Here is a 13612-nt window from a genome sequence, read left to right as displayed (position 1 = left end):
GGGCAAGGTCCCGCTCTGCTGCTTGTCCGCACCCATCACCTGCCGGCGGGGAGCTCGGGCAGCCCGTGGAGTTGCAGCACGGCCAGAAGGTTTTACGGTGAGCCCTGGGAGTTAAGCGGTTTCTCTTCCCAGACAATGCGTCTGCGAACACGTTTCCTGCGGGAAAAGGGACGCGGTGGCACGTAGACCGACGTAGGTATTTGTGGGGCGCTCCGTCCTCTGGTGCTTATCTCGCTGCCTCCTGAGCTCTGTAAGACGTGAGCCGCAGGGAGCCGCGGGGGCTCGCCGGCTGGAGCGCCCAGCGACGCCGCGGGCCGGGAGATCCCTGTGCAGCCTGCGCCGTGCAGACCCTCGGGCCGAAAGGCTCGGGGTGGGCCTTTCAAACCTCCATCTGTCCCTTAGTTGTTTTTTTTGCTGGTTCCTGAGCGGCATCTCTTGCTTGCGGTGTTCTTCGCGAGCTGCTTTGCTGCCGTTAGCAGCACGTGCTGCGGGCCCAGGTGCTCACCGCAGGTTGCCCGCTTCCCACTGCCCGGAGGTCTCAGCGGCGCTCGCGGAGAGAAAAGCTCCTCGCGAGAGCACCGCGCCCTGCCACGGCAGCGGCCGCTCGCACCGGTGGCAGGCTGCGGGGAGAAGGCGAGGCGGTGGGCACGGGACGGGCCCTGTCGGTCCTGTGTGCTTCTGCACCGCGCCCAGAGAGGCTCGGGGGTGCTCGTGTGTTCTGGCTGAAACCTTCCTTGTTTTTTTTCGCCTCCTCCCCAGTCTGAAATAGAGAAAGGAAAGGCGTGCCATTGAGCCAAACAGTCGTGGACAAGGATTCCTGTTGGTCTGTCTTATAAAAGCCGGTCCTGAAGGAGACAGCACTTTCACAGAGTGTGAATTTCGTTAAAACAGGTTGTTCTGGGAGCAGGGGATATGAAGGGGCACGGGGAAATGTCCTCAGGGAGGGAGGTTTGTTGCTTTTGCTGAGGCAGGCGTTCAAACGTCATCTGAAGGTATGGGGACGGGCACATTTGACATAATCAGAGGAATTTCTGCTTTTGAATTTCCAGTAGCTGTAACTGCTAACGATGTCCTGGCCGTGCACGGTAATTAACATCTCTTTTTGTCTTTGAACAGCCAGGCAGCGTGCCCCTCCAGACATCCTTCCGTTCGCATGCAGATCTCCTGGGGGATCCTGTCCTGTTGCTAATTGCCGAGAGCTGTCCAGAATCCTTATCGTTAAGATCCTGCTGCGCTCGTGAGGCGCTCTGTTACCCGATACAGCCGAGCCCGGCACCGCGACGCTCAGCAGCCGCCGTGGAGCGAGGCCAGCGGAGGGAGCAGGGCCGTACAGCCACAGCCTAAGGCGCTGACAGCAGAGCGAAGAGCCCGAGCCGACCCAAAAGCGCGCGACTCCCGTCTCCGGGTGGGATCGAGCGCCGGCCCCTCGCCAGCCCGGTGCTGCAGGAAGCACCGAGCCCTCTGGGAGCTGTAGTTCGGGCGGACGCCGAGTGAGCGACCCAAAATGTGAGGTTGGTTGCGTGCGCCGGTGCGATGCTGATCGGCCCGGAGTCTCGGCAGCCCTTTATTCTCACGTGCCTTCCCTCTCCGTTCACCAGCTCGGCGCAGCTGCCGCTCCTCCTGGCAGGCGCAGCGGTGCCGGCGGTTCTGCGCAGAGACCATCTAGCATGCTCCTCCAGCCGGGCCGTTCAGCTGGCGCCAGCAGCAGCCGTTCGATCCCAGGGACGCCGGGCTGACCTCGCACCAGCCGGGCATCGCCTCTGCAGAGCAGAAGCCGGGTCGGGTGAGAGGCTTTTCTGTCTGCAGCTGGCGCTGGGCTGGGCTGGGAGGGGCTGGAAGGGAAAAGACCTGTGTTTTGTGAGTGTGGTTACCCCTGCTTCCTCTCCACCGTGCTCTCGTCTCGTCTTTCTCTCGTTTTGGTTCCTTCTGAGTGTTCCCTTCTCCGTCTGTGTGAGGGCCGCACGCTCTTACGGGTGGGGATGCTGCTGTCCCCTGGGTTGCTCGTGGTGAAGAAGAAATGTAGGAGCGGAAAAGGAAACGAGGGCTCATCCAGGACCTTGCAACCTTAAACTGTGGGGTCTGCGTGAGTGTCTGAGCATGCGTTTGAGGCAATGCAAGGGCAGGAAAATAAATTAATCTAAGGAATTGTGCGTTGCATTGCCTGCAGTCACCACAGTGCCAGGCTGGGAACTGCCACGGCACCGGGACGGCAGCGTGGCCGTGTTGTGCCGTACGCAGCCGGGCTGCTTTTAGCCTGGTGGCTTGCGGCTGCTCTGCAGAGACAGGGCAAGGCGGAGGCAGGGCAGCTGCTCTGAGCTGCTGCCTTCAGGACGCGCTCGTGGTGTCCGCTGCAGGGCGGTGTCTGTTGGGGCTGGCCTTGCGTCTGAATGAGCCGAGCTGACGTGGCCTCGGCCCAGGCCGGGGCTTTGGATTAATCCGATGGATGCTGGCGTGCTCGCTGTCGGCCGATCGGGTCTGCCTGGGTGCTTGTGGGCTAGCTGGAGTCTCTGCGTGACTTTGGTCTCCAGTCTGCAGGAGTCTTTTTACGGTTCGGGGTCGATGAAGCCCGGCAGACGCGCTGTGATCTCCGAGTGGTGGCCGTCACCAGGCAGGTGCCAGCTGAGAGCTGTGCCGGGGCTGGGCCTCAACAGTGCGAGGGCCAGAGCAGCGTCCCTGCTCTTGCAGCAGAGTGGATGCAGCCTTGGGGTTTCTTGTGAGAGGTGCTGCAGGCGTGCAAAGCCCTTGTTCCTGTTCCCTGACCTCGCCGTGCCTGGCGCCTTAGCAAGCAGAGCTTGGCGGGGGGAAGGCTGGGCGCCTGTAGCACCCCAGGAGGCCGAGATGCGTCTTGCGAGGCATTTGGGTGACTCCTGTAACACACAATCTCCTCTCCATCTGCCTGCTTGGGGTAAGGCAGCTCCAGGCAGCAGCTGGCTGGTGCTGGGGGAGAGGCGAGCTCCGTCGCGGTGCTGGAGGTGTGTTGGATGGCCCAGCAGGGCTGGCTTTGCGGGAGCGAAGGCAGCTGCTCACTGAAAGCATGTGCACTAGTTTACAGCCCCCTCATCTACAGCGCAGCGTTTTCCTCGTGTGATCGTTATATTTGTTCAAATAATTGCTCTCATGGGCAAATATTGCTTAAGGCCGTGTGTGATCGAACGCATCCCCCAGTTTCCAGTGTATTGATGTAGCCGGAGAGGAGCCGCCTGCCGTGCAGCCAGGAAACCAGCGCAGCTGCTCCAGTGAGGACCGGGAACGTCGCCGTGGCGTCAGGCACTGGTGTGCCTCTGTCGCTTCAGTTACACCAGGGGTTATTCCGGTCAAATGATCTCAATGGCAGCATCATCTCCTAACAGAAATGACGGCGTGGCTCGGATGTCAGCGCGCAGAAGGATCCGTGTGTCGTTCAGGATGGCCCAGGACAAGTGAAACCTGGATGCGGAGAGAGGGGTGAGCGGTAACGTGATGCTCCCCGTTAGGTTACAGGACTGAGCTGTGCCGGGAGAGAAACTGCCTTTGTGGCCTCTCTGTTTCGCTCTCCCTGTCCCACCTGCCCGTGTTCTCCTCGTTCCCTGTGCTCGCGGGGAAGGTGGCAGCCTCTGGCACACTTCTCAGCGAGTCTCGCGCTTTTATCTCCTGGTTCGCTGTGACGGAAATGCCAAATGCCAGTGGTGGCTGTCGGGCTGGTCCCACCTCCGCGCTTGCCTGAGGCACAGCCAAGAGACATGGTTGTTTAAACGTGGGCTGGTTGGTTGGAAATTGGGATGCGATGCCCGATTAAAGCCAAGAAAGTCCAAATTACGTAAAAACGGCGGGAGGAGACATGCAGGCACTGCTGTCCTCGTGAAAGGAGGCGTTTTTGGTTCTGGACAGGGCAGCACAGCGGAGACTGGGATTTGTTTCTAGTAAGGAATGCAACTGGATGTGGCTTGGATGAATTGCATATTTGTCTTCTGTCTAATCTCTGTTGAATTCAAGCTGTGGCTGGAGTATCTTGGGACAGTGTGCTCAGGGGACATCTCCTCCTCCCTCTTCCTCTGAGACTGCTTTTCGAGTCTGTGCCCTGGGTTTTCGCAAGCTGTGAGACTCCTCTTCTTGCTGCAGCTCTCTTCCCCACTCTTCTTCAGCGGCCAGCTCTTCATCTGCTTATCTGGCAGCTTAGCATGATCTGAAGATACAATCCCTGATGTCCTTCTGGGTATGACCTTGTGTTTGTGCTGTGCTTGGGCACCTCCGGCCCTCTGAACCCAGCTGCTAGCAGGCAGCTGAGATCTGCCTTTCTCAGTGACCAGGAAGGACCCAGTCTAGTTCAACACTGCTGACAACAGTCATCTTGTGCAGGTCGTGAGCCCTATCAGGAACTAACTGTCGGAGCTAACTCTGTGCTTTTTCCCCAGCGCTACTGGAGCAGTTGGTCCAGAGATCTCCTCTTTGCAAGGTTAGCAACTCTCCGCTGACTTACAGTATCTGGTTTTCTCAGGCTGGTTTCTTGTTCTTGTGCCATTGCAATGTGTCATCTTGCAGATGAGAGATGACTTGCAAATTTTTTTCCTTCCCTGGTTCGCTGTGACCTTTCTGGCCTGCACTAGCCATGGCTCTCCGTACAGATTCGTCCTGAGAAATGTGAAAGCTATCTTGTGTTTCGGTTGTTTCTTTCTGGGAGGTTGGCTTTGTTGGGCTTGTGTGTTTCCACGTTGTGCTTTTGAGTGTTTTAAGTGCAGGCAGAGTTCTGAGCTGCACGGTTTGTGAATGTTGGTGGATACGGAGGAACGCTTTTTGTGTTCCTGTTACTTCTGTCTGGGTTTTTTGTTTGTCCTTGCTACTTCTGCAACGTTGCCCCTTCAGGAGGGAGAGATGTCAGAAACAGTTGAATCAAGGTGAAACTGATAAAGCAAATGTATTGAAGAGCCAGTGCCTGGCGCTTACTCATGGCTCTTACTCATGTTTATCTCGAGCTGTGAATGTGCAATAACAACAGTTCTGTTCTGCACAGGCTGGCACAGCCTCAGAGAGGAAGATCTGCTGTTTACCAATCAACACTCTGCTCTGACTGAGAAGGGGAAAAAATTGTTTTATTGCTGCTGGGTAACCCAGAGACTAGTCAAACCTATCTGGAGAGAAAAAAAAAAAAAAAGAGGAAACTAAGAGCACATGTGTTGCTCAAGATGCATTTTCCTGGCAAGAGGCCTGTGTGTGTGTTCTTCCTGCAAAGCATCCCTGCTTCTGCGGCTTCCTGTTAAATCTATAGCACGCTGCTAGCAGGCAAGTAAAAGCTTCCTGGTTTTTATAAAAAAAAAAAAGCCTCAGCAGGCGGTCTGTCGAGGTGATTTTTCAGCCTGACATGTTTTGTAGCCGGGGCAGTCTGTGGGCTGAGGAGGATGACAGAGCTGTGCTGCAAGGATTATAAATGCACGGAGGAAAAGATCTGGAAATTAGATCTGCTGGTAAAGCTCCCCAAGACTGGATGCTGTGGCTTGTCTTGGTTCGTTTCTTCCTCTTGTCTTGCTCTCTGTGGTGCTACTGAGATGTTGCTAATGAGACAAACCATGCGGGCCTGCGTGCTTTTGTTAACTCCGCGCTCAGAAACCAGCCACAATTAGCTAGTAAACGGGGAGGTACAAGTGGTCCTCTTGCATTTCATTGAAGTCATGTTAATTGACGTATTAGAGCACTAGGTTTTTAGAGATGTGTGTTTGTTGTTTTGTTTTTTTTAATCTGTGTGTATTCAGACCATGCTTCAGCAGTGCCTTTGTTGCCATTTTCATGCTTATTCAGATAAGGACCTTCCTGTTCTTCGGCTGAAAACCGAGATGGGTTCTGAAGTTAACCCTTCTTTTGGAGAAACTTTCCTGACCCTCTTCTTCTCCCCATAGTTTGTAATTAAGACGTTGATTTCCACTTTCAAATCTTCATAATCCCCTCTCTCAAAGTGACCGTGGTAGATTTCCAGAAACTCGCTGGATGATCTATCACTGGTTTACAGAGTGCTGTGCAAGGGAGAAGAAGAAACTTTTTTCAGACTTTGACGCTAATTGCTTTGTGGCTAAGCTGGCTCTGCAATAAATCTACTTTTCCTATCAATCTTTTGCTTCAGGCTTTGGACACCTCTTCCTCTGCCTGCATACTTATGAAGAGTCAGTGCTGGGCACTAAGTGCAGCTCAGCCCAACCCAGCTGATGTGTATGAATTTCTTCTGTGTTAAAGTTGGGCCAGAACCAGTTTCAAGGCAGCTGAACGAAGGTAAAGATCCTCAAGCTTGCCTTTGCATGTTAATGTCTGTGGCCTGAAAGATGTGCTGCTGTTCTGGACTTTGCTGAAATGTAGCATGAAGTATGAGGTCCTCTTCTGCCCTGCTCTAGGACTCCAGGTTAAATTATCTTGTTACCTCGTTAACAGCCCATCTGGAAATCTATTTCCAGGCAGCTAATTTTGTCTAATGATATCTCTGCAAGTAGCACACCAGTCTTGTTTCTCGCTGTGATTTGGAAAACAGCTCGTTCACAGCTTCCAGTCCCTCAGATTTCATCTCGGGCCAGAAACCCAGCTGGCCTCTCTCCTCCCAGCCCTGCTCGCCCCAGAATGAAGGTTCGGCTGGGTACGTTCAACCCTCCTCTCCACCTCCCTGCCTTCCCTGCCCATTTGTGGTGCTCGTGTAGTGCCTGGCATCCTCGTGCCTTGCGACACGGATGCTTCTTGGCCCTGGGAGGTAAGGCAGTGCCCTGAGTCACGGGACTGTGCCCCGAGTCGCACGGGGAGCTCCGTGGCAGAGCTTGAAGGCTGGAACAGCCTCCCACGTCCCCAACGAGCGCGCCAACCGCTGGGCCGTCCTTCCTGTTACACCTCAGTCTGTCCCTGGAGGTACCTTCCCACCTCTCCCTGCCAGCGACTTTGCAAGGAACTGGGACTTGCTGACACCTTATTTTCCTGCCAAGACTGCAGCACTCGGGCTGGCTTGCCAGGTGAGGGCAGGGAGAAAGAGCAGCAGAACTTTGTTTCTGGTCACCGAGGCACCAGCTTTGTGCAAGACGCTTCCCTGCTCAGCATGGGGCGTTCTGGTTTGCTCAGCTGCTTTGCCACGTGGGTCCTGCTGGCAGTCACGGGAGCTCTTGCTGCGTTTGAGCTCTAGAGCTCTTGTTGGGTTGGGGTTTAGCATCTTGGATTGCAGTCTGGCTTGCTTCTGTCTGATGGGGATGTCTTGTTGCTTGTCAGCTCTTTTCCTGCCTTGTGGGGGGGGAAAAAAAAAAAAGAGCTTGTTTTCCCTTCCTCCCCTGGTGTCTCTTATCAGGGTCCTCTCAGCACAGTGAATGCAAATCGTGTACCTGGCTTTGCAAATCCTCCGGTTTTGCCACCCTGCCCTGCGAAGCGAGGAGCCTGGCTGTGCACCACCCGCTGTGTACACAAACGCTTGAGCTGCTGCTGCGTGCGTGGCTGGTGTGACAGAGCGGCAGGCCTCCGTGCTGAGTCCTGCCTTAGCTATCCGTGCCTCACCTCCTCTGTGACCTGAGCTGGCATCTCTTCCTCTGCACGGTGTTTCAGTTGGCATGGGGCCGAGGGCCGGCCCTGTCTTTGTGGCGTATGAAGTGGTCTCGTCCAGCTTACTGCCCCAAGCCAAGCGCAGCTCCTGCGGCTGCATCTCCCACCGAACTCTCTTGTTTTTAGAGAAATGCAGATTACGTCCTGCAGTGCCCAGGGAGGAGGCTGCTCCCGCCGGGGCTGTGTGTGGGGAATGGAAGTTCAAAGCCTGCAGGAACCCTTGTTTCTCCCCGCGAGGAGCAGGTTGCATGCGAGTGAGCAGGGAGCTCCAGCTTTGCTGTCGAGGGTGATACCAGGTCCGGCCCCTCCGAGGCAGCCCGCAGGCAAGGATGCTTACGCAGCTGAAGGAAGAAGAGAAGGGCTGGTACTTGCAGATTCAATCTTAGCCACAGAGCAGGAGGCTTTCATCTTCCTCTGGGCACAGCTTTGAGGATGCTTTTCCCCCAGGTACATGTAGATTAGAATTAGGCACAATAGATTTCCAGCCTCTGATGGGCTGGCTGCTGGCCCGACGCTGTGGACGGGGAGTGTAAATGTGCGAGGTGGCCGTGTTTTCATCCCCAGCTTCTACCCAGAGCGAGGCAGCAGCTCAGAGGTGACTTTATAGGGTGGAGTTATTAACAAAGGGGCAAAGTCTTGGCCCTGGGTCCGGGAGGCTGAGAACCTTGATGTTGGAAAACTCAGGCAGGAGCTGAGCAGCTGGTTTGTGCTACACGAACAAATAAATAACAAAAGGAGTGTGTGGGGGGGGTATCCCATCCCAAAGAGGGGGCTTCTTCGCGTGGGACTAGCTGAGGTGAGTCCCACCCCCGGCTTTCTTCCTGGGCTGGGGCAGCCCCAGGCACCTATCTGTTCTTCCTGCTGTGTGCCAGAGGGAAGAGCTCGGGTTTGAGCCTGACAGAAGGGCTGGGTCCCAAAGGGTCGGTCCTGCTGGCTGGTGTTGAGGTGTAGTGGGGTTCAGCTGGCAGCCAGGAGACTGCTCGGCTCGCCCGGTAACGGGAGGAAGCTCCACGGGAAAGCTCTGCTGCCCTGACCTCGCTGTAAGCGCCTGCTGCTCGCGGTGGTGGCGTGGCAGCGTGACGAGGGGTCTGCCTCGCATCCCTCAGATCGGGGTAAACGGGCGTGAGCGACTCGGAGGCGGAAGGACCAAATCTATTTTTGTTTTGGAAGCAGTATTTTGGGAGCAGTTAAACAGTGTCAGTTGAAACCTGATAATTATTGCAGCTGCAAGGGGCAAAAAAACACAAAATCCAAACTCAGCATCTTGCTAAGGTGCTTAACTGCTAATTTCCGTGAGTGAGATCCACCCTTCCCAAGACACTTCAATCTGTTTGCTTTGTTGTTTCCTGCTGTAATTAGATAGGTGGAAGCAGTGCTTTGTTTATTAGGAGGAAAATCCTGTTCCTTCGTGCCAAGGCAGAGGAGCTCTTGGCAGCTTGCTCCCCTGCTGGGCTGAAGCCTCCCGTGTTCAGCGCAGGCTGTGTGTCTGCAGGGCACCTCCTGGGGCATCTCCCTGCCCAGTGGGAGAAGGTCCTTAAAAATACGGCTCGATGCTTCCAGAGAGGCTTTTTTAATTGTCCCCTTCCTTTGCAAGGGTGTAGTTTTCGTTTTCACCTTTACATCTCGCCAGCTTTTCATTTGCTTAAGGTTGGCCAAAGGCGTTTTCTGGCTCAGCGTGGCAAGCAGGTTCGTGCTTTGCATCGAGCTACGGTGATGCCACTCCTGTTTTCCCATGGGCTTGCCTTCTCTCCTCCTGCCCATGCTCCCCTCTGAATATTGTTCACCGGCCGCTCTCACCTGGTGCGAGGGGTGACCCTGGAGAGGAGGATTTACCGCTTTGCCCGGAGAAATCCGATTTCACGCAGCGCTCGCAGCCCGGCAGCCCACTTAGGCCAGGCAGTCTTGGAGATCACCGCGACTTAGCTGGGTTATCCTGCACCTATTTATAGATCCCTGCCTCTGCCCAGCTCCGCCCCGCGGGGGGCTTTACCGTGCAGCTTTAAAGCCGGACCCCCAGCCCCTCGCCCTCCTGCGGCGCGCTCAGGCTCCCTGCTGCAGCCCTGGCGGAGGAGGAAGGGCCAGGCCCCGAGCAGCGCGTTGGAAGGCAGCAGTGATGCAGGCAGCAGGCATGTCTCTCGCCTCTCGTGGCGAGCTAAAACTGGCGTTTCCGCGTGTGGGAGGAGGAAGCAAAGGGCTCTGCTATTCCAGCCTGGGAGTCAGCCGAGGAAGTGCTCTCGAACCAGGCTGTGGAGCTGCTGCGTTTGGCAGTTTAGCTCCGCACGGGGGGAAGAAGGCTGCGAGCTAGCTGAGCATCCTACCTTCTGGTTAGCTCTGCCTGTGACGAGCTGCATGGGACTGTGTTTCTACCCAACTTGCTTTTATTTCTTATACGTGTATTTATTTTATCGTGGTAGAACCCGAGTCTCGAGGTGAGAGACGATTAGTTCTCGTAGCAGGCCTCTCGGTTGCGTCCCCCACGCCTTGCGGCTGCGGGAGCACGCCCAGCCCTGGTGGGGGCAGCGAGGGCTGCTGCAGGAGGTGCAGAGCCGCCCTAGGTGGGGGGGCAACAGGTGTCGTCAGCTCCAGTGTGACTGGAGACGCTTGGAAATACGCTTCCCCTCGTGTAATGGCTTTCATTTAGCCAAAAAATTGGGGTTGTTATAAACTAACTGCTTACATAGCAGGAAATGAGAGGGAAAGCACCGGGGATCCGTTTTGGCTGGACGTGCAAAAGTCAGTGAAACCCTGCTGTTGGGCAGGTAGCAGGAAGCAGAGCGTGGAGATGTGTTGTCTCCAGTCTGGCTGAAGCACAGCAATTACGCAGACCAATTACGGCAAGGTAATCAAGGTAGGGAAAACTGTGTTTGTGGGCTCTTTTTTTTTTTTTTTTCCAGCTTCATTTTGTTAGTCCAGGCTTTGCAGGTTACAGAGAAGCCACTATGACAAAGTAGTTAATGTTCTCCAGTTAATGGCCTAATGCAGGCACATTCCAGTATTAAGCTTGTAGCAAAACTGCATCTGCTCCTTGAGCTGCTGCATTTGAGAGCCTGTTATCTATCAAGGCCTTTCTTGATCCCTCAGAACAACCCTGGGATTGAAAAGCTGTATTTTAGGAGTCTTTGTTTCAGCCTTTTCGCTGCACAAAGTAGATTCTTCGCAGAGGTCTTTCTACAGTTCATTCATCTCTATAAACCCTGGTGCGTAATTGAATAAGCTCAGCTGTGTTAATTTTTTTCCTTCTTCCTCATTTCTTCTTTTTTTTCTGTTAAATGTTCCCTTGATCTGTTCCTCCTGACGCGCATCCAGATTGCCATGCCTTTTTCCTTTAAGGAGAGAGATATAGATGTTTAAACTTCTTTGAATACGAGAGGACAAGAAATGTTTCTGGGGTTTAATTGTGAGGATGCTCAAAGAACAAATTCTAAAAAGTAGGAAAGAGGGTGAAAAGGCAGAACATTCAAAGCCCCAAGCCTGCTTCTGTGGGTAGGGGGATGCTCAGGATCTGCTGAAAATTGTCTTGAGCTGAAATAAAGTATTTCATTGCCCTGTGTGAAGCAGTCACAGGAACATACTTGTGCAGATAGCCACTGAGACTGCTTTCAGTCTTACTGCGGTGTTACGGGGGAACAGGAAAAGGAGGAGATCTTCTTTTACATGCAAGAAAAATAAAATCTCCTCGCTGCAGACAAATCCCGCTCCTGGTCGCTGAGGTAACTAACAACCCGGTGAGCCAGCTAGAGCCTGGAGCCTTCAGAAAACCCTTTTTGGGTGTGAGGTTCCCAAGAGCTGCTGGTGGGGGCTCTGCCTGAGGCTCGCTTGTCCCCTCTGCTACTTCAGCGTGGCGGCAGGGGCTGTGTCCTGGGCTCTGGCGTGCTTTCCTCCTGGCCGGGCTCCTTCCCCAGGCACTGCTGGTGCTTAACTGGAGGGATCCTATTCTACAGGCAGCAAAAGGTGGCTGCAGTGACGTGGGCCTGCTCACAGCATGCATTAATAGGCTTCTAAAGCTGGAGGGGTGTTGCTTAAATCATACCTTATCTTTCTCTCTTCTCTTTCCTTTTTTTCCTCCCTTTCTCTTTGTTTGTTTGTTGTTGTTGTTGTTGTTTTTTTTTTTTTTCAACTCTTGATCAGAACCGACCTTCCTTTCTCCAGTGTGTTGGGATCTTTACAGCAGCTCATGCCGCAGCGCCTCGCCTATTCCACCCGAACTGCCTGCGCCTCTGGCTTGGACCTAACCTAGGCTAAATCTCCGTGTGGCCTGGGTAGGGGGCGGCCATGGGGAGCTCTGCCTCGTCGCTGGCCGCAGAGACCGAGTCGGACCATGGCTTCACTAGCCCACCCTACCCGGGGCACCCAGCCGTGGGCTGGTATAGGAGTAGTCACAGTGGTCCTGTTTGGGAAAGTGCCCTTATAACGCGGCAGCATCAGCACTTACACCACCGGGTGCGAAGGTAAGGAGGAGGGGAAGGAGCCCGCTGACCTGCTTACCTCTCAGCTTGAGCCCAGGGTGCTGCATTCGGGGAGAAATTGCCTTGGATCCTATTGAGTGTTGGGTTCTTCCATCCGGAGGCTCGGTTCTAGTCCTGGGGAGACTTAGAGCCGAATTTCCCCTGATTTGGGTGACGCCAATCTGCATCCTGTTCCAGGGCTGCCGATGTCTCCTGCACGACAGACTGCAGGGCTCATCGCAGCTCTTCCTCACTCGCCTAAGTTGCGGAGGTGGCTGCCTGGGAAGGGGATCTCAGGTCCTTTAACAAGCTTGCCGTGTTCTTGCGGCGTCTCTTCCTTTCCCCCTCCCAACTAACTGTAAGTATCACAGGGGGAGGACTATGACTCCAGGTTTGGTGGGGATAAGTAGCAAGAGTTTCTGAACTTAAAAGAGCAAGAGATGCTGTTTACATGAAAAAGAAGTGAAACGCTTTGAATACCAGATCCCGGGGAACAAAACACACCGAAACAGAATGACTGAAAAAGAAAGAGCTCGGGGTTTTGGACCCTCAGTTTCTATCCCTCGATGAAATCAGCATCTCAGGATGTGTCCCCGAGTCATTGCCTATGCCCCTTCCCCGCCAGCCGCTTGGGAGTGAGGAGTTTTTCTTCATACTGGAGGGCGGGTGTCCTCGTTCAGTCTCTGACAGGTTGAGAGGTATGTCGAAAGCAGCTAAAAATCCTCTGCCTGGGGGCTTGGCTGTAGAGGCTGCCGCGTTTTGTGCTAACAATGTTCGAGCCTTTGCCTAATGCCTGCTCTGTGTAGATTCCAGCCTGGTCGGGTGTTTGTACTTGCTTGAGTCTGTTTGGAGCCACTAGTTTTTTTTAGGAATAGCTGCTTGCTTGTGAGCGTCCCCGAGCTGCTGTGGCTTTCCACTGGAAGCACTTGCTGTGATGGTCACATCCCATCCGTGCTGCAGTCATCGTTTTCTTGCCTCGCCGCTGCTCCCAGTCCCCACGAGTTTGCTTCACGGCGCCTGGTGCACGGCTCGGGGAGACCCCAGGGCAAGCAGCGCCGCGCTTTGCTCCTTTGTAGCCCTGTCTTGGGTTTCCTCGTTGGGCTGTTAGCGGTGTGAAAGCAACCGGTTGTTGTCTTTGCTCTCAGCCGTGGGCCCGAGTCCCTGGCGATGCCCGAGAGGCCTTTAAAGAGGCCGTTTGGTGCAGCTCCCACCGCCTGCGCTGTGTGCACCAACCCGTGTGGGCAGCCCGCGGGGCTGGTGGGCGGTCCGGGCGCTGTAGGTTTGTCTCCTCCAGCTTAGAGGGATCCTGCCAGCAGAGCTGGGTCCTGCCCGCAGGGTTCTTCCTTCCAGACTGCTGCTTTTCCCCGAGGAGAGGCGGGGAAGGCGTTGAAATTGCAGCAGGCTGCCCCGGCCTGCCTGCGCGCAGCCAGCATCGGGGTTCAGGAGCTCGCAGCACAAAGCGGGCGCTGGGTGCCGAAGAGGTGCTGTTTGTGCAGCCTGCCGCGTGCCGGCTGCGACCGCTGCTCCTGGGTTGAAGTCTGTAGCTTGGGGGACTTTGAGAAACGAAGTGAAATCCTGACACGTGGAAACGAATTTCCTGCACAACCAACCCTCGTGGTGGAGCGGATGTTGGGGCAAGA

At 55.0% G+C, this 13612-nt stretch overlaps 1 protein-coding gene across 6 annotated transcripts in view; it reads left to right on the top strand.

The window, feature by feature from the left end:
- Positions 1 to 778: 778 nt before the first annotated feature.
- The window catches only part of CAPN15 (calpain 15), a 48843-nt gene continuing 36009 nt past the window's right edge, over positions 779 to 13612 (top strand). The window contains exons 1-3 of one of the 6 annotated variants that reach the window (XM_035548858.2): positions 779 to 891; positions 1117 to 1506; positions 1599 to 1783. Coding sequence is in view for 1 of the 6 variants with exons in the window: in XM_035548860.2 (XP_035404753.2) it covers positions 11800 to 11975 (176 nt within the window). In the remaining 5 variants the exon portion in view is untranslated. Of the gene's footprint in view, positions 895 to 1116; positions 1512 to 1598; positions 1784 to 3049; positions 4433 to 6088; positions 6235 to 11471; positions 11976 to 13612 lie in introns of those variants that run through there. The other 5 variants (XM_035548857.2, XM_050713823.1, XM_050713824.1 and 2 more) reach the window with 5 other exon arrangements.

This window comes from Cygnus atratus, chromosome 15 (genome assembly GCF_013377495.2).
Source record: "Cygnus atratus isolate AKBS03 ecotype Queensland, Australia chromosome 15, CAtr_DNAZoo_HiC_assembly, whole genome shotgun sequence".
NCBI lineage: Eukaryota > Metazoa > Chordata > Aves > Anseriformes > Anatidae > Cygnus > Cygnus atratus.
This window is presented reverse-complemented; position numbering and strand designations above follow the sequence as displayed.